This window comes from Erythrolamprus reginae, chromosome 1 (genome assembly GCF_031021105.1).
Source record: "Erythrolamprus reginae isolate rEryReg1 chromosome 1, rEryReg1.hap1, whole genome shotgun sequence".
Classification (NCBI taxonomy): Eukaryota; Metazoa; Chordata; class Lepidosauria; order Squamata; family Dipsadidae; genus Erythrolamprus; species Erythrolamprus reginae.
The window spans coordinates 137,016,439-137,037,243 of record NC_091950.1 but is presented as its reverse complement, the minus strand read 5'-3'; the positions used below and the strand labels follow the sequence as shown (position 1 = coordinate 137,037,243).

The 20,805-nt window shown below is 41.4% G+C and overlaps 1 protein-coding gene across 1 annotated transcript in view; it reads left to right on the top strand.

Annotated features, from left to right (window-relative positions):
* Window positions 1-10,638: 10,638 nt before the first annotated feature.
* Window positions 10,639-20,805, top strand: part of B4GALNT4 (beta-1,4-N-acetyl-galactosaminyltransferase 4) — a 233,145-nt gene continuing 222,978 nt past the window's right edge. The window contains exon 1 of the mRNA XM_070766261.1: window positions 10,639-11,667. Within this exon, the coding sequence (XP_070622362.1) occupies window positions 11,517-11,667 (151 nt within the window). The 5' untranslated portion in view covers window positions 10,639-11,516. The remainder of the gene's footprint in view (window positions 11,668-20,805) is intronic.

The following is a 20,805-nucleotide window of genomic DNA, read 5'->3' as shown; positions in this document are numbered from 1 at the left end:
TGATTTAGCATTTTGTTGGCACTGAATTATAATGAATTGTTTAATAACCTGTGTTAAAATACTGACTTGGCTGTTAACTGTTGAGTGAGATGGGCAGAATATAAATTTAATAACTAACTTCTGACTGAATATACCGCCTGAAATCTGACAGAATAGATAGCATTCAAAATAAAGAGATTATAGATTTACTGTTACTTAGGCAACTCTGAAAATAATATTCATGTTTCCCTGGATGGCTAATCTAGAATTTTTGATATAATTTTATCCCACATCTCTGAGGATATATTTCTAACATGTAAACCAGGTTGATTTGGAGTATCTGACAGACAATCTTTGATAGCAAAAGGAAAAAATAACATGTGCTCTGTGAAAATAGTAAACTTTTTCACTGATACATTTTATACATATTATCTTTCAACTCAGTTAATATTTAAAAGGCATGGTACTTTTTCTAAAATATTATCTGACTTGCTAGTTCCATAAATATTAAAACACATCCCGCTGCCATTTCACAAAAATATCACCTAGGAGAGGAACTTGAGTATTAGCGTAAGCCTCACCTTTGTGGAAGCTGTTATTTAGACTGTCTTTGATAAACCTGCAGGAATTATAGGCTGGCACCTCTGACTTGTACTTGGCTAATTTTAAGAAAATATTAACATCAGAGAAACAGAGAAAAAAAGAGGAACAGAACAGAAACTTGCTATTATTGATATTGCAACAATGGAAATACAGTGTTAGTTACAGTTCTGGAGAAATGATTTAATAACACACCTTTTCCCATTAGTTCCCCAATTTAAAAATGTATGGTAGAGTTTATGTAAAAAGCCTTTGTTTCTGTTAGTTACGAAGTTGTGCCCAACCCACCACCACCCCATGGACAATGTTCCTTCAGGCTTTCCTGTCCTCTACCATCCCCTGGAGTCTATGCATTTATATATGTTTATATTTATAATTGCATACATTAGTACAATGGTACCTCTACTTAATAACTTAATTCGTTCGTCACCAGGTTCTTAAGTAGAAAAGTTTGTAAGTAAAAGCAATGTTTCCCATAGGAATCAATCTAAAAGCAAATAATGCGTGCAAACCCATTAGGAAAGAAATAAAAGTCGGAATTTGGGTGGGAGAAGGAGAAGGAAGAGGAGGAGGAGGACAGTTGCTGCCCAGAGCGAAGGGAGCATTTCTTTTCTCTGGGTGCTGGGCAGAAGTTTATTCCCTCTCCAAGCGCCCAGAGAAAGGAAAATGCTTTGTTCACTCTGGACTGCCAAGGCCTCCTTAAGCACCATTGAAAGGCTCCTCTGGCAGCCCAGAAAAGCCTGAGATGGCCGGGATTAACAGGGGAAGGGCAGGAAACTGGCTGGGCCTTCATGCCACTCTCAAATTTCCTGGGAATTTTTTCCGGGCTCGGGTTCTTAAATAGAAAATGGTTCTTAAGAAGAGGCAAAAAAATCTTGAACACCTGGTTCTTATCTAGAAAAGTTCTTAAGTAGAGATGTTCTTAGGTAGAGGTACCACTGTATTTGCTTTAAGCCAATTGTTTGTGTCTTTATTTTGTGTTAGGATTATTATAGAATTATGAATGTAGGTAACACTTCTTTTCCAAGCCTCATTATTGGCTGACAACATTTATTTTAGACTAAATGAAAAGTTGCATTACTTCTCACTAGATTTGTTTAAACTAAATTAAGAAGGATTTGGCAGATCATTATTATTTCTCCAAATCAATGAAATTGTATCCATGTATATATTATCTATGGATACAAATAATGTGTGTATATTATTTCAAGATATGATATGTATACATTATTTCAAAATCACTTAGGATTTATAGCAGTCCTTGCCCCTACTAAATTGCTTATCTAAATTGATTTATATTCAGTATTTGGTCGAAACAAGAACACATTCTCATTCTAAGGATACTAACCAATAATCATTTGATAGAAAGTTTGTACACCCAGATTTTAGCTGTAAATACATTGCACTGATTTAAATAGGGTAACTGTCAAGTAGACATGTATAGGATTGCAGCCTTAAGTAGAAAAGTGGGTAAAGGGAAAATGAAGGGAAAACGAAGGGGGAAAGGCTGCAGTGGGCTAAGGAAGAAAATATTAAATATTAAAATAATAGCAAAACCATTCAGAAAAATTTAAAAAAATAAAAGACAAATGACAAAAAGCAAAGGGGTAAATGCATAGGATTGAAACATCTGATGTATTTTTAAGTTTGACCCCTGAGATCTCAGGTATGTAGCTGAGTTTTATGCTTCCCTACATGAAACTAAGATTATTACTGTTTGTTTCTGTTCATTCGTTCTTTTAACATTACATGGATTCAGTAGGTACATAGTAGAAATAGGAATTAAATCTGGGTTTTCATTCTGCACAGCTTCTAATTTGTGAGCGCTGCTAGCAGAAGTGAACAAAACAGGATCTAGGAAATACTGGATCTATTTGCAAATATATGAAAAAGCAAAAACCTGCCAAGAAATAAAATTGTGTATGGACATATTTGAACTTGAATTTATTTATTTCCTTTTTAAGGAACAACAAAACCACCTTCTCACTTCAAGATAAATTCAACACAACCATTTTACCTCCTGGGAAGTCTTGGCCAATCAGCTGGAACAGGAATCTAAAATACAGATTACCGAGTCCCAAGAACTCATCCCATTTGTTCAGGACTAATAGCATAAAAATCCCGCTAGACAATCAAAGCAGAATGAGCCAGAATGAACCTTCATAGAACTTGCTTCAAGGCTGGAGCTCAACTTGGAGTGAATCCATGAGACTTTATCTGACATAGGCTTAGCATGTTCCTCACAGTGACCATATAGATAAGCAGTAAAGGGCTACCATATTTTTTACTACCACACTGTGGACGTGGCTTATGCAGGATGCCTTGCATTTTCTTTCAACATATTTCAGTGCAAATTGGGTGCTTTGGGGTGGAGCTCCATTTTTGCTACCTACTGCGTTCCCCCCCATTTGGGCAGTAGACCACCCCTGTAGATAAGCCTCCAAGCCCTTTCTGTCCAGAGGTTTCACCACCTTCACTGCCATGAGTTAGACCAAACAGCATAGGGCGGTTAAACTCACGGTCTGTGGGCTGGAATCTGGATGCATCATCCACTGGCCATGCCAGTCCTCCTTTTTAGCAAGGGGGGGGGGAAAGTTGTGATATGTCACATGATGACAACCGGTAGTCACAAGTTTGATACCTCTTAATAGCATGTCTATTTCATGCATGATTGGGTTCAGTTTTTGTCATTCTGCAGCAGCAATCTAGACCAGCTAGGATGGGGTGAAGAGGGGACTTGGTCTGTGCGAGCTGGCGCACAGCTCAATTTGCACAAGCGGCAGGCTGGTGTGCTTGCATGTGAGGACCCATCGGCCCACCACTTACACACGTTGAGCTGTGCCTACCCGCATACTCTGGCCAGCTGCTCACGTAGCCCAATTCTGAATAGGCCATGGCCCAAGAAATTGGGGAGCCCTGATCTAGAAGTCTTTTCATCTGTTTCACCTTCCTCAGGTGCTCTGTAAACTAGGAGTTTAAGTTTGTATCATGCAACCTCTATCTATACAAACCCTCTGTATTCTCTCATTCCAAGCAGCAAGCAGGGCTTCAGGTGGAACATAAGCACATATTCAAGAGCAATCCCAAGCTCCCTCTGGAACCTAGTAGGGTTCATCATTAGATCAGTCCAATGGACTGATCTCATAGGTCCAGCCTCCTGCTATGAGGCTAGCATTAGAGAACCTCAGAACTACCAGAGAGTGATTTGACCTTGTCAGATGTCTTGCCAAACTGTATGTTGCCACCAAATAAGGTGTGGGACTGTTGTTGCATGTCAGATCTTCAATGACCTGTGAAAGGCCCATGGCTGCCATATTACTATGAACTCTCAAGTCGCCTATCCCTAAAGAAGCCAAAGTGAATTATCCTGGATTATCCGGGGGGACCCCACCAATAGCCTGGGCACAGAATTGAGATGGTAATGTTGGTAGGTTGATATGCAGCAGAGTAACAAGCATAATAGCAACAGTGCCAGTTAAATCCTAGAGCCCAAATCTCACATCTATTAAACTTCAGACCAGGTGCCTGAAAGCTCATGGAATGTTGCATAACTACAGCCACTCCTCTCCACCGCTGTCCTGGCTTCTTGGTTGACACACCAGAAATCTAGGTAAACCCATCTCCAAGAAAATACTTTCTTCCATGTCCAGCTAGATTTTGATAATTGTCAACCCTCTCATCTGTGATCACAACACAAATAACTCAAACTGTTCTTCCTCTAAGTCTGAGTGTCCCACCACATGAAAGCAAAGAAACGCTATCTTCCTTAGGATCATCTTGGCTCTGCAGTGTTTTTGCCCATGTACTTTGTGCTTCCAACTGTCCCTTACAGCAGTGTTTCCCAACCTCGGCAAATTGAAGATATTTGGACTTCAACTCCCAGAATTCCCCAGCCAGTGCTGGCTGGGGAATTCTGGGAGTTGAAGTCCAAATATCTTCAAGTTGCAAAGGTTGGGAAACACTGCCTTATAGCAACTTCCACAACCAATATCAAACCAATCCCTTTTCATCAGTCTGCCAGGGGTGCCCATTCCCCCCATCAGTATCTATATGTTGCCCTCTCCACCCCTACCAATATCCTTCTCTAGCATCCACCAAGGGAGAGGTTTGGTGGCTGTCAGCTCTTTCCAAGAAAATAATTTTACTGAAACAAAACCAACAACCCCAATCCATATTACCTGTCTTAGTCTATCAGGTCTGAGGATACGGTCCAAAAGGTCAGCTCATAAAAACATCCAGGGCTAGAGAACCCAGTCTCCATAGGCAAACTATCTCCCTGATGCTCATATCTTATCATCAAGATGTTCATTATTTTTAAATGAAATGTGGGTAGGTGCAACTTATTCCCATTATTTCTGGTCCTTGTTTCTATGGCAATGGAAAATAATTCTTGACCCCCTTCCTTATGGTACTTTTTAATGTACTTGAACACCAATATCACAACTCCTCTTGTTTTATGTTTTCAAGATTGAGGATCCTAAGTCACTTCAGCCTGTCCTTATGTTCTCAAGTCCCTGGGTTAAGCCTGTCATCCTCCTCTGAACCTGATCTAAACTGTCCCTTCTCAAAAGGTGAGGCCAAAATTGTCCACAAAAGTCCAGATAAGGTCTCAGTAATGCAGAATATTAAATAATTATATTCTATAATAAGTATATTCTTTTTGCACAGCATTTCTTATTCTATTTATGACCTCAACAACCCTTCCAGAAGCTGTCTCACACTGCTGTTTCATGGTCAGCTTGTCACCCAAGTCCTTCTTTAATGTACTGTATCCAACCCATGAAGGTCTATATCTGTACTATGTTTCCCCCTGAATGTATTTTAAATTCTCCCTGAAATTTTGTTCTTTCAATCTGATCTTCCAACCTGTTCAAATTATATTATAGTCTTGCCCCTCTTCCCAAGTGTTCTGTCGGGCTCTCTGGTACACTCCTCCCAAAAATTCACAGGTACAAATTTCAGACACACACACATTTGAAAATTCAAAACAATGTTCTTTATAATGAAAATTCACTTAAACTAAGCCCTCTTTTGGTATAGCAAAGAGCACTGGTCTCCAAACAATCTGGTAATTTGTACAAGTCACTTATCAGTTCTGTGATACTTAGCTTGCAGCTGTGAGGCAATTCACAGTCCTCCTTCTTTCACAAAGTGAAACACACTTTGCTCTGGTTTAATTTCAAAGCGGGAAAAATCAGCACACAAAACGTCAAAGTCAGTAAAGCAGTCATGAAACACAAGGATCAGATAATCCTCCACAATGGCCAAACCCACAGGCTGATATTTATAGCAGCCTCACTAATTACCACAGCCCCACCCAACCACAGGTGGCCTCATTTTCTTTGATAATAATCTCTCAGTTGTTGTTGCCTATGCATCGCTCTCCGCATGCGTGGCTGTATCATTAACTCTTGTTCTGAATCCAAGGAGGAGCTAGATAAGTGATCTCCTTCTGAGCTGTGTGCCACACTCTCCTCCTCCCTGTCACTCATGTCTTCTTGGTCAGAGGAGCCTTCATCAGAAGATTCCACCGGGGGCAAAACAGGCCTGCAGCATGTGGATGTCTCCCCCACATCCACAGTCCTTGGGGCAGGAGCTGGGCCAGAGCTAACCACAACACCAAGTATTTGTCAAACATTCCTGTCATCCAAAAATCTGAAAAGTATCCCCCAATCAATCTTGTAATCTAGATCATTGATAAAAATGTTGAAGAATTCTGGCCTCAAGACACGATGAGACCCATTTCCATCTTGATGTAAAGCTAGCAGTGCTTTTTCTGAACATGGTTAGCCAGCCAGATGTGGACCTATCTTATGGCAGTACTAATGCAAATCACACTATCACAGTTCACAATTCATCAAATCACAAGAAACCTTGTCAAAAACTTTGCTGAGATCAAGGTAGATTACATCTACACTATATTCCCCTGCCAATAATGAATTTCTAATCAGTAACTAATAACTACTAGGGAGTTACTTAGAGAGTCAAAAATGAGGCCGAGGCCGTGTGGTCTTCGAGTTTTTCTGGGCCGATGCAGCTGGGCAGCAACCAGCAGCTTGTCTAAACCATCAGAAGAAGCCCTATATGCAGGGCCTGGAGATGCAGAGCCTGGAGACGTGCCTGCAAAGCTTGGTGTCTGAGAATTGGCAGCTGTGCAACAGCAACCGGGACTTCTGCCACCACCTGTGCAACTTGGAGCAGGAGACAGGCTGCCTGAAGGCTGGGCTGGATAACCAGAGCACTTTGTGCCTACTTGGTCACTTTGCCTGGAGATGGTGCCAGCAACCTGAGCCTCCACATGAGGATCAGCACCAGCCTTTCTGAGAAACGACGGTCAGACCCTTTGGCGACCATGGCGACCACAACTCCATGCTCCTGATCCTGCTGGAAGAATCGGCAGATAAGCTCTCCTCATCATCAGTGTCAGCCAGTCCCAGCAGTTTTTGCCTCCATGTGGACCATGACCATCTTTCAGTGGAGTTTTGCTCTCTGTGCCTCTAACGTGTGGCCAGCTCAGAGACTTTGGCAGCCACTGCTTCTTCTCTTCTTACTCCTCTGGCTGCTGCTTCCTTCCTGCTCTCCAAAATTTTCTTTTTCAGGTGCTTGCCCTACCAGGCTCCGTTATGTAGGAGTTAAAAGAACAGTCATTTATCATCCCAAAACCTGTGTCTTTCTGCATGTTGACAGGGTCGAGGCCTTCCTGCAGCAACGCCAGCTCCATTCCCTACAAAACTCCTCACAATCTACCTACAGGCATTTGCTTTACAGAGTACCCTTGAAGTCATCTAGGTCTACAACATCAAATACGTTGTATTTGCAACATATTTTAGTACATAATTTTGCTATTTTTTACCATCTCTTACTCATAGCTTAAAATTTTATATTGGGGTGTGTGTGGGTGTATGGGAGGTTTGGGATGGAGGGAGTAGGTTTAGAGTGGCTGGAGAAGCTGGGGGCAAAGAATAAAACCCCCTCTGATGAGTGTGCAAACAGAAGCAGATGGGGGTGCAGATAATAATAATAATAATAATAATAATAATAATAATAATAATAATAATTTATTAGATTTGTATAGACTTGGGGTGGCTCACAACAACGATAAAAACAATATTATACTGGCACAAATCTAATATTAAAAAACCCCCTAAAAACCCTATCATAATTAAAAACCAAACAGCACATACATACCAAACATAAATTATAATAAGCCTGGGGGAAAGGTGTCTCAAATCCCCCATGCCTGGCGGTATAGGTGGGTCTTAAGTAGTTTACTTAAGGAGGGTGGGAGCAGTTCTAATTTCCGGGGGGAGTTGATTCCAGAGGGCCGGGGCCGCCACAGAGAAGGCTCTTCCCCTGGGGCCCGCCAGACGACATTGTTTAGTTGACGGGACCCGGAGAAGGCCAACTCTGTGGGACCTTATCAGCCGCTGGGATTTGTGCGGTAGTAGGCGGTTCTGGAGGTACTCTGGTCCAATGCCATGTAGGGCTTTAAAGGTCATGACCAACACTTTGAATTGTGACCGGAAACTGATCGGCAGCCAATGCAGGCCACGGAGTGTTGTAGATACGTGGGCAAATCTGGGAAGCCCCACGATGGCTCTCGCGGCCGCGTTCTGCACGATCTGGAGTTTCCGAACACCTTTCAAAGGTAGCCCCATGTAGAGATGACCATCAGCTTGACCATCAGCTTGATGTGAGTGGGATACCTTGCCTGCCAGGGAGGAGGAAGGTCACTGGGGTGGGGGAGGGTAGCTCTGGGATGTTGGAGAGCTGGAGTATCATGGTTATGACCGGGAGAGGAATTGGGTTCCTTTGCTTCTGTTGGCCAGTTGTGAAGATACCTCCATCTAGAATTAAGAGTCATCCCAATGCCTCTTTTGACTTTCTTTTGCAACTGATTCGTTTTAAAAAAAACCTTCTTGCTTTAACCTTGCTTCTCCCCTCTTGCACTTTCATTTCTTGTTACTCCCTTGTAATGCATTCTTTGCTAAACTCTATTGTCAAACCAACAGATGTTGATTTGGCCTCCAGAGAAAACCATGGCTGCTTAAAAAACAGGCAGGACAATTTCAAGGATAGAGGAGAAACCATAAAATATTTACTGGGGTCCTCTTGAGAACACAGCTGCCCCGCTTTCAGCTGCCCCCATTGTACTTGGCATTTATGAAATCAGAATGGGGAGGGTGATCTAAATTAGACATTTCAGAACAGCTCTTGCCTATTCCACTCTTGGCAATAGCCAACAATGATTGAAGTCAATTATCACAAATTAATTTATGTAGAGCACTAGCAAAGAAATTTCCTTGATGCTTCACAAGGTTTTTTTTTCAGAAGCAGGTCTAGCATTGATTGAAGTTCCGATGGGCATACTTGAAACCTCCCAGGTTGCAGAGAGTTTGACTTGCCCAAATTCAGAAGAAGCCTTGGTAGTGCAGTGGTTAGAGTGTAGTACTGCAAGCTACTTCTGCTGATCACTGGCTGCTAGTAGTTTGGCAGATCGAATCTCAGGTTGATTCATCCTTGTTTGATTCATCCTTCCATCCTTCCAAGGTCAGTAAAATGAGAACCCAGATTGTTGGGTGCAATATGCTGACTCTCTGTAAACCACTTAGAGAGGGCTGTAAACAGTGATGGACTCCTATGGTAGGGTCAGGTACTCAGAACCGATAGAAAAATGTGGGTTAGGTATGCAGAACCTGTAGAAAAAAAATGATTTTATTTATTTTTTTCCTTCTGGACTCTGGGTATGTTTTTCCTATCACAATAAATGAAGTTGAATGTGTATAATTTTAGAAGAGCTCTCTCTCTCTCTCTCTGGGTGTGCATGTGTACATAGACATACAGTTTATATAACAGATAATGTATATTTTTGGGTGCCCATGTGTAATATGCATGTACACATATGGCATATATACATAGAATTAAATAGTATATTTTGGATGTTCAGTAATAGTAAATAGAGGGAAATTGTGTCTCTTTGAGGCAAGGAGAGGCCAGGCACTCTAGCCCTAACCCAAACCCTTGATGTGAGTACTGTACTGTAATGTCAAGTTGGCCACCTTTAAGCCAGTCACACAACCTTTAAGCCACACACACCCATAACATGATCGTCAAGGCACCCCAACCCGGTCACATGGCTGGCAAACCACGCCCATTACCATGCCCACAGTGTGGTAGTAAATAATTTTGCAGCCCTTCACTGGCTTTAAAGCACTGTGAAGTGGTACATAAGTCTACATTCTAAACGCTAAGCCAGGGTAAGCAAAGTTGGCTCTTCTATAACTTATGGACTTCAGCTCCCAGAATTCCTGAGCCAATCATGCTAGCTCAGGAATTCTGGGAGTTGAAGTCCACATTTGATAGAGGAGCCAACTTTGCCTACCCCTGCACTAAGCAACGGCTGAGCTGCACAGCAGAACCCTTTTACTGTTGGGATACATCCGTTTCTGGCATTCCGCCACAAGGGAAGCCAACCGCACAGTTTCACCTGCAGCTATCTCAAAGAAGACCGCCTGCATCCTTAGCCCTCTTACCATCTTGGAACAATCTTGCTCCCTTCTCACAGAGTACCAGCTCGCATCTGCTGGGAAGATACCATCCCTCACGAAGGGGACGCTCTAGTAGGGTTAAGTGGCATCTCAAACGAACAATACACAGCAAACGAGAAGATATTTTTCCCCCCACTCCCCGAAGCTAGAGCAGCCAGATTTCTCTTTCAGGATGGGGACGGAGGGCCAGGGAGGTTTGCAAAGAGAAGATGGTAGCCCCCTTCCCCCCCCTCCCCAATACATCATTCCCCTCCTTTGCCTAGGCAGGCACGAAATGCGCTCCCCAGGTGGATGTTTGCACGTTGGCGTGGTGATGAACGCATCTCACAGCCGAACCTCGCCTTTAACCCGCCTCCGAAGCGAGGGGATTGGGCGGATCGAAAAAACCCGGGTTGCCATTGGATCCCGTAAGGCTGCCCATCTGGCTGCCCTCCCGTTTGCAAGGCTGGGTTGCATCGCAGCGTGCGGATGCTTTGCTCTCTTCGAGCCAAAAAAAAAAAAAAAAAAAGCCAGAGCGGCGACGGCGAAGAGGCGATGATGCCGCCAGGGCATCGCCGCCACCCGCGCGCGCAAGACGGCCGCAGGAAAGGCGCCAGCTCCGGCTTTTGCATCCCTCTAAAAGTGCAAGGCCGGAGGGAGCCGCAATAATTGGGAGCAAGAGCCGAAAGCCTCGGGAGCGGGGAGAGAAACTCTCCGGGCGGGCGGCTTCTTCTTCCCTTCCATTCATTCACTGCCTGCCGAGGACGCCTTCTAAGTCGCTTAGGTGGCGGGGCGGGGATTCCGGGGCTGCTTTTCCCTCCATGCGCGGCGCCTCAGGTAAACGGAGGCGTCGGCGAGGGAGCAAGCGATCCGTTGCCGCGCCGCTCGATCTCTCGCGGTCGGAGGAAGCCTCCCGCTGCCTGGATGCCTTTGTCCCTCCCCGCCGGGAGTTGGTTGGAGGCGGCCGAGCTTTTCGGCGGGGAGAGCGTTAAGATCCCCCACCCGTTCCCGCATCCTTGGGGGGCAGCTCTCGCTAGTAGCATCCTCCTCCTTCTCCTCCTTTTCCTCCTCCGATCGGCAGCCCCGTCGGCTGGACAGCGCCGAAACGAAGTTTGCGCACTGGTCCGGAGACGCCAAAGTTGCTGCTACCGTCGCTGGTAACCCCGACGACACAGCCGGCGGGGAGGGGGAGAAAGCAAGCCTTCGGGGCAAAGATGAGCTGCGAGGGGACGGCGCGGAGGCCGGGTTAGGGGGCTGGGACTGATTGACACCCCCCCCCCCGCGCGCGCGTCCTGTCGCCGCCTTTCCTCTCCCGTTCAATCCTCCCGCGGGAAAGACGGCTCGAGCGTCCCAGCTCGCCCCCCGGGGGTAGATCGACACCCCCTCCCCCCCGGGGATGCTGCCTGGAGGATGCTGTGGTTCCCGGTGAAGAAGATCCGGAAGCAATTCAAGTTGCTGCTCCTGCTGGTGCTGCTCACCTTCGCCGTCTGGTTCACCTACCTGCACATCAACCTGGTGCGCCAAGGCAAGGCGCTGCGCTTGCACTTCCCCTACGGCCGGGGTAAGCGAGGGGGGCGGTCCCCATCCGCTCCCACCATCACCACTACCGCCGCCGCCACTTTTTCTATGCCTTTGCTTTCTTCCCAAGGCTGTCGGGGAGCCTTGCCCCCCCCCCCCCCCCTCACCTTGCTCGTATGCAATTTCCCCGACTCTCCAATCCCCAGCTCTCTCCTTCGCTCCCCTTTCTCGGCGTCTCTTTTGAATTTAAATTTTGAGCCGAGTCGATTCTATCTATCTATCTATCTATCTATCTATCTATCTATCTATCTATCTATCTATCTATCTATCTATCTATCTATCTATCTATCTATCTATCTATCTATCTATCTATCTATCTACCCTACCTACCCACCTACCCACCTACCCACCTTATCTTATATATTTGTCAAATAATGATAGAAGACAATAGAATAGTAGGACAGGGAAGGTAAGGCATAAAGGTGCGCTTATGCACACCCCTTTCAGACCCCCTTAAAAAGGGGGAGAGGTCAATTGTAGATAATCTAAGGCTAAAGGTTTTGGGGATAGGAGTAGAAACCACAGAGTCAGGTAAAGTGCATTCCAGGCGTTGATTACTCTATTGCTGAAGTGGTATTTTTTGAAATCTAGTTTGGAGCGGTTGACATTTAGTTTGAATCTATTTAAAATTGTGCTCATCCTGTCTTTAGAGTAATTAATCCAGAATAACACTGACTCTCATGTCTAAAACCAACAGGGCAGGGATAATATTTGCAAACCAAGGAAAGGAGCGGTGGTGTCATACGTTAGGGTTGTAAATGGATTCAGGGGTAGCAAATGAGCGTTCTGAATTACCAGCAGCCTTCTCCTCTTTGTGTTTTGCATATTTTTCTAACCTTTCCTTTTCTAATCCTTTCCCTTTGATCCATTGCATAAATCGGTATCTTTAATGCTTTAGAAAGGGATATTCAAGAGCATCCTAAATAGGCTTTGCACTTGCTTGTTATCCAGGAATGCTGAGCATCTAACTTCTGAAGCTGCATTATTATTTATATGGTCTCATTTGCAGGATAAGGCAGTGAATCACCTGTTTAGAATCATCTGGCATATTGGAGAAGACAGTTTGGTGTAATAGTTAAAGGCACTGGCCTGAGAGCTGTGAGATTGAATTGTTGTCATCTCTGAAGCAATAATACCAATTGGGTCACTTTGGGCCAGTCATTCTCACTCAATGCTAGGAAGAAGGTACTAGCAAAACCACTCTTTTATTGCCAGGAATATGGCCAGCAAGACCACATAGGCAACCGTGTGGTCACCAGGGTTGATTTGAGAGACCAAAACTCATAGGAGGGAAACATAATTTGAGAAATGATGAAGTCAGTTGGTTTAGTTGAGATAGCCTTAAAACCACTAGGTATTTTTTTTAATGCTTGCATGATTGTAAGATGCCCTTTTTGAAAAACCTCTGAAGATATGTGTGTGTGTGTATGTCAATAAATGATGGTATTTCATAGCAGTGACCTGTCATTACTGTACTTGAATTGATCTTAGTTCAAGGTCTTGAATTGATCTCAATTCAAGGGCAACAATCATTTTTATTTCTATCCTTGGTCTGCTAAGGGGACATTCTCCCAGTTGCTTGGAATCTCTGCTTTTTTAATAACATGAAAACTCTGGTAAACTCTGCAGCCCAACCCTATGCAGGTTTATTTTGAATCCCCCAAAAGTATTCAATTGGATTTTCTCCTACATGAGTGTAGCTGGGTTTGCAGGTTTCATTTCCCCAACTGAGTTCGGAGGAGCCCATAGAAGAGCTTCTGTGCACTTAACTGGTTCCAGAACTGAGGTCAGGCACTTGGCTACTATTTCCAACAAGCTGTCTAAAATCCTCCAGGTCTTTAGCCTTCGTGGCGAAATGTTTGTAACAGCAGCTCAATATTTCTTTAGAGCTGGACTGAATAATGATTTCTGAATCCAGCACACAGAGCTCTACTGTATATCTTGGTGAGGGAAAGGAATTCCTAAGCGCATGGAAAATCTAGCTTTTTCTATTTGAGTCAGTTGCTGAACTCACACACGGTTCTGAGAAAAGAGGAGCCATAATGTCTTCTTTATGCCATTTGAATTTCAGGGGTAACAAAGGAGGGCTTTGATCTCATACAGATTAAGGAGGTAAGGTGGGGGCATGTACTCCTGGGCTGGTTATATGCTGAGCCATATTATTCTTTAATGGTCAAGGAGAAATGGAAGAAATTTCAAGAGGACAAACCCCCCCCCCAAGGAAGTGGGTTAGGAAAACCCTTCTGATTACTTCATATGTTTATTTTTTTTTTAAAAAAACCCAAAGCTTCTGGCTGCTGAGGAAGTAGATTTTTTTTTTTTGGAATGGCCTTATAATCAATTTAATTTTTTAAAGGAAAATGAAAGTTTGTGAATTGCACTGAATCTATGGAAGATGCCTTAAACTACAATGACTGACTTTGCTCACTTGCTAAGCCATAACGTGTAATTGTCAGGTAATGCAATTGCACCCAATTGTGATATATTTAGCACATTATGATTAAGACTTGCAGTGGGTCGCAACCGCTTTGGGTTTCACAAGGGTCGCCTAAGACCATCGGAAAACACATATTGTGTTTTCAAATAAATATTTCACAATATATAATTACATATTGTTTTTGTGATTAATCACTATGCTTTAACCCTGCTCGGGTCTATATAACCCAAAATGAAATTTGAGTCCCCGTAGATTATTTGTTATGTGGATCTGAAACTTGTGATTAATTGAATTTTCCTCATTTGAGGGGTTCTTACTATGATTGAAGGTTTTTTTTTCATTTTGTTTACTCTTTGTTACATGCTGATTGTTACATTTCGTTACACCCAAGACAGTAGAAGTGTATAGTAAATTCGAACATAACAGCAGAGTTAATTATGTTCAATTTGTAACAATGAAAAAACATCCTGCATTTGCATTACAATTCATAAAAGTAGCAAAATTACAGTTATGAAGTAGCAATGAAAATAATTTTATGGTTAGGGGTTACCACAACATTAGGAAATGTATTAAAGGGTCACGGCACTAGGAAGGTTGAGAACCACTGTGATATGTGAAACTACTGTATCTGTAATTTACAAACTCTGCATTGTCTCTTTTAATCACAGGGCATTTGTTGTACCTTAGCTGGAATTTAGTTTGGAGTCCTTTTTGCAACAGAAAAACAGAACAAGTCAGTGGACCTTCTTCTGACATCTAAATCTTAGCTGTTACAACATTGACTGTATGCTATTCTACTATAGAGGATGATGGAAATAGATTTAAGAAGATTTTGGGACTTCAGCATAAGTTATTATTCTTCTATTCAACTGCATTTAAAAAAAAATAATGAGTTGCTTTTAATTTTACTTCTGCTTCAGGAAATAAAAGTATAGTTCACAATGGTCCCAAAACATATTTAGCTTATTATGGCCACAGACCAGAACAATTTAAAAAAGTAAGATAATTGTAAAGTAGAGACATCAAAAAAGCAATACATGATGTGCCTAAAACTACTAAATATTTAAACTTGACTTTAATTAGATTCATCCTACTTGAAGCAGTCTTCTGCTTTCCATCAGAACCATGTTTATATGTGCTCTGCTATCTGACATCCCTGCATCCTGATCCACCCCATAGAAGATTGAATCTTTGGTCCTGTTTAGGTACTGTGTTACAGATGTGGAAATACACATAGCTCAATTATCTCTGTGTACGAGGCAGTGTAGCAAGACATAATGGATGGTTTTATTCTTCCTTTCACCACATGGGCAGAGAAGATGCTCTTTAAGAGCATTGTAAAATCTGCCCTACTGAAAAGCAGATAGAAGGGCAATGCAAATGCTCTTGTGGAATTTTGAAGTGCAATCTTAAAGAAGTAATGGATAGAAGCAACACTTTAATTATGTCACTGGGATGAAGTAACATGGAACTTGGCTGCAATAATTTTGCAGATCAGTATCCCTGGCTTATTGCTTAAAGAATGATTTAGTTAGTTCAAAACCCAAAAAGAACAGTGCATTAGGAAAGAATTCCTACTACTTTAAGGGGAACCAAAGTGATTTCCATCAAGAAGATTGAAATTTAACTTGCAGGGTCAAACTAATTTGAAAATTAATGTAAGCCAGAGCTAACATGTGCAAGTTCTGTGTGCACTCAAGTCTTATTAATGCCAATCCAGTTAAGAAACTTCTAATGGGTCTGTGTTCTGTAGGCATATACTTGGAAGCCGTAATAGAACTCTGTTATTTTTGGCTTAAACACTTTTAGCCTACCTGGTGTATAATGTGTCAAATTCTGACACTTCTGTGGTTTTTTAAAAATACTTTTGCAGAATTTATGATTATCATAAAGCTGCTTGGTCTTAATAATCAAGAAAGAATTACATCTGAGGTTAAACATTCGGAAATGAACTTTAATTCTGATGAACTGATGATACAAGATTATTTCACAGGACTATTTTTATATTGCAAACAGAGCCTATGTTTTATGGTTAAAGGTTTAAATATCGAGCCTATATTTTATATAAAAAATAGGGAGGATAATTGCTGGAATTCTTAGTAATTTTTATTGTTTGACTGAATAAGTGTAGATGTATTGTGGATATTTTTAAAAAAGATTAACCATAAGGAATTATTTTAAAATCATAATCATTTATACGCGCATATCAAAATATGTAAGTACCTGGCCTTGCACTTCTGCAGGTCTTCCCTCTGTTTGGAAAGCCTATGCTTGTAGTCCTCAGTGAGGTGCTTCTGCTGAGCCTCCTTCTCGGTCAAATCCAATTTGAACTGAGCCAGCTGTTTTGCCAACTTTTTCTTGTGGTGACTGCTTAGCTCCAACAACTGCTTCCTATTTGGGCCCTAAAAAGCCTGGGGGGACAGGGGAGGCTGGGAGGGAAGGGGCGAGTAGAGACTGTGAGACATCCCTCAATGCTTCGGAGAGGCCACAAAGGCACAATCTGGTCCAGAGCCTCCAATGCAGCCTTATTCCAGGCAGACACCAGGGACTCAGCCGAGTTGCGGACAAATCCCAAGTTTCTCTGAAACCCTTCTGGGTTCATTAGGTGCCTGGGGAGGAACGATCTAATCGGTTCTGCCTCCCTGCACTGGGGGATTGGCCTTTCAAAGTCCAGCCTCAGCAGGGAGTGATCTCACCATGACAAGGGTGTGATGTCTATATCCCTTAACACCAGATCATTCTTCCATTGCCCTGAGAGAAATACTAGGTCGAACATGTGACACTCCCCATGAGTGTTTGACCCCTCTATGAGTCAGACCCTGAATTATTTGGGTCAGGCCCATAGTTGTCATGGAACCAGATACAAAGCTTGGAGTAACCTTGTAATTCAGACCCTGAATTTCTTGGGTCAGGACTATGGTTGTCCTGGAACCAGGTGCAAAGCTTGGGATATTGTATTCATTGCAGTTTGGGAAGTACAGCTGGCAGCAGCATCCCAAAGTGGTTTAACAAGTTTTGGCATTTAAATGGTATCTGAAGACTTTCTTCAACTCAGTTTTACATGATGAAATTGTTACTTGGGTCAATTTTTTTATCAATGTCATTTCTAATATGTAAATAATTTTAGAAGGCATTCTTCTAAGAAGAACTTTAAAATGAAAAACCTTAAGTTGTAATACCTTAACATTGACTTCTGTTGCATCATCAGTATAGTAACTTGAATAGAGTACAACATTCATGCCAACACTGAAATGTAATATTCTCATTAACTTTATATTCTGTTTCTAAGTAATCTTGGGCTGCTATAGCCACACAGAGAATTTTTTCATTTTGCTGCAGACTAAAATGCTGTTAAAATGATTTTTGACAAAACTACCATGAATGTAGACTCTTTCTTCAATGAAATGTTATCAAAATTACATAGTTTTTAAAACTGTACATTCTGTATATTAGGAATTGTACATTCTTAAAAATATTCTATTATTTATGCTTATGTTCAGAGGTTCAATAAGATGAAGGTTTACAAGCAAGGTAAAATTGGATATTTTATTTCCCTAATACCCAAATGTTTCAACTACTGATTTTTAAAAATTATTTTCTGCTTTGATAAACCTGGTAACTGGATATAGCAACATTGTGAAACTACTTTTACTGCTCTGTATGTAGAAATAGATAGGAAGGTGTAAAGTAGTAGTAGAGAGTAGAAAATAAAAGAAAACCTTTTTATAAAACATCAAGGGCACATTTATCCAGTGGATGAAGTATCTTCTTACTAGTGACTTTTGGAACAAGTGTAAATGACTGCTCAAAATAGCATGCAACTTGAGTAAATATATCAGCTTGATCTATTTTGAAGATTTTGTTACAGCATGTTGCCTAATATATATCTGTTTTCCTCTCTTAGGACGTGTAATTTAAGAACAGGGTTTAAAGCAGCCTTCCCCATCTGGTGCTTTTTCCATTTCCCACAGATATCTGGGAACTCCATGAGTTGTGTGAAAACAGTTGTGTTTAGCTTTAAGATGAAAGTTGATATTTTTTTGTCTTGCATCTTCCCATCTTCTCCCAATATTTTTAGGAAATAATTCTTCAGATTGTTGGTAATGCTACTAAAACATCATCCTCATCAAAATGAAGTCTATGGAGAGGGGCGGCATACAAATCTAATAAATAAATAAATAAGTAAGTCAGTCAGTCAGTCAATCAATCAATCAATCAATCTGCCTGGGCTGTATTGTTTTGGCTGCTGGGAGGCTAGTGACTAAAGTTACTCCATATCCTCCTTTGAAACATTGCAATTCAGATACTGCTTTTACACCTCCATGCGTTGGCTTGGTTTCAGAACAATTCAGACCAAACCACGATGTGCCATATTCAGTTGTGGATTCATATGAGGTTTCTAAATTATGACTTACGACTTAACACAATGTGAAACCAGCCATTAACTTTTATTTTAAAATTCCTCAATCGCTTTTATAATTCAGTCTCATGAATCATATCTGTGCATTTGGTTGTTGATGAAAGTATAACTCTGGATTCACATCACACTAAGAGACATATGAACCCAGACTTGCTCACTTTGCACCTAGCGTAATGTGCACAAGCAGCCATTGTCATGGCCAATCTAAACTCAGATATTTTATTCAGAAACCTATAATTAAAGCATAGCCCATCAGGAAGTAAAATTTTGGTTTTGCCACCTCAAACTTAGCTTTGAGCTGTGTCAGCTCTTACAAATGAGTAGGTGGAGGAAATACAAATGTACTACAGGAATTTTACAGAACCCTATGCCACAAAAACCACACGTCTGTCGGAGGATAAATCAGGAAGTCTTCTCCGAAGACTTAAGCTATTGAAACCACTAGCTGTCATTGTAGATTGGTTATTAACTACGTAGGCTGATTTCTAAGATGATGTTGCGGATTATCAAATTCTCCTGGTTGCACACACACCCATTACAGTACATGCTTTTCTTCTAAATGCAAGTATTCAGAGAAAACCACTGATTGTGTTTTTATAAAAAGTGTTAGTAAGTACAGCAACTGTCATTTGTTTTTACTCATCATGATACCTGCCTCCAAATGACAATGCAAATAACGAATAATATTTTCAGAACTGCACATAGTTGCAATGTCATGCTCCCACTCCTCAGACTTGGTGAGTCAACATCATTGCAATTCAAAGTTAATATAGTAATGCAGTTTTGTAGAAGTTCATCCTTAGAGATCCGTGATATATCTGGAGTACTCACTGAACAAATTTAAGAAACACAGACTTAAGAGAATATGTAAACATTTTATGAGGGGTGGAGAAGCAGTTTAGAGCTGAAACAAAATATTAAAGGACAAATACAGAATGTTACTGAAAGGCTAAAAAAAAAAGTCCAATATGTCAATTTAGAAGAACTGAATCACAATAAATGCCACATTTTCTCCGACTATCTTACACTAAACAGAAATGAGGCTGTAAGTGCTGGGAGTGATTAAACTGTTGGAAGAAAAGACAGGTTAAATTAAGTTTGTTACTTAGAAAAGAACAAAATAGTAATGGGCTGTTGGTACTCTGTACTCTGCAGAACAATAGTCATTCAGGTGAATTGTGAAGGCTTAAAAATTTTAAGATTTTTGGTTGTCAAAGGATGCAAAAATACCACTCTAGTAAATTCAACAGGGTAAATTTGTGTGCAGTGATATAATACAGATAATATTTTTAGGGCTGAATTCATAATATTATCTAATCATGAACTGAAGGGGTGGCTGTTAATCACACATTTGCCCAATGCCACATTTTTTTCTCCCAGAGGGAAATCATTAGCCTGATCACTTTGTTATCTGCTGGTTGCCCTTATGTTGAAATACGAGTTACTGCTTTGTTCAAAAATAATCCCAGATTCTGGTTAGGATGTAACATAAAGCTATAATTAAATGTGGCTTTCTAGTTTGTTCTATCATTTATGTGGAGGGAGAAAGTGCCAGGAAAGGAGTTGCGAGTAGGTAAATACAACACAAGTGTGTCCTGAGTTATTAGTCCCAGATATGATCACCTGAAAGTGTCACATTTGCTTACCTGAGTTTGTAAGAAACAACATTGCAAAGGAAGAGCAATAAAGAAGATATACGGTAAAAGAATCTTTGTTTCTTAAATAAAACTCTTGACTGCTGAATGCTATTTTTGTGTTGACAGGAAGATTTGAATTAGAATTAACTTTAAGACTTCTGGGTTTCAACTCTTAGAATTCCTTTGTTGGCTGAGGAATTCTTCCAGTTGAAGTCCACAAGTCTTACAGTTGCCAAGGTTGAAGACCCCTGATTTATATGGTTTCAGTAGCTAAAAGGAAAATCCGGAATATAACTGTGAACAATGTAATGGCAAAACACCGACTTTCTCCTCAGGTCTCCCAGATCTGTAGGAAAGTTGACACAAGGTTGTATAGAAACAGAAGTATGACAGTTAAGGGTTTGTGTTTTCTTTAAAGAATGAAAATACACAGAAAAAGCAAAGACAGAACAGAGGAACAAAGAATTTTTTAAAATGTAGATCAATAAGTTTCAGAGTTGAAGAAAATTGAAGTCTATTGGCAGCATTGTGTAGGACAACTGATCAAAAGTGAGGAAATTAAATGGAGTGATATTGAACATTTCCAGATTTGAATAACAGGTTTTGCTTGCCACAACTTTTTATTAT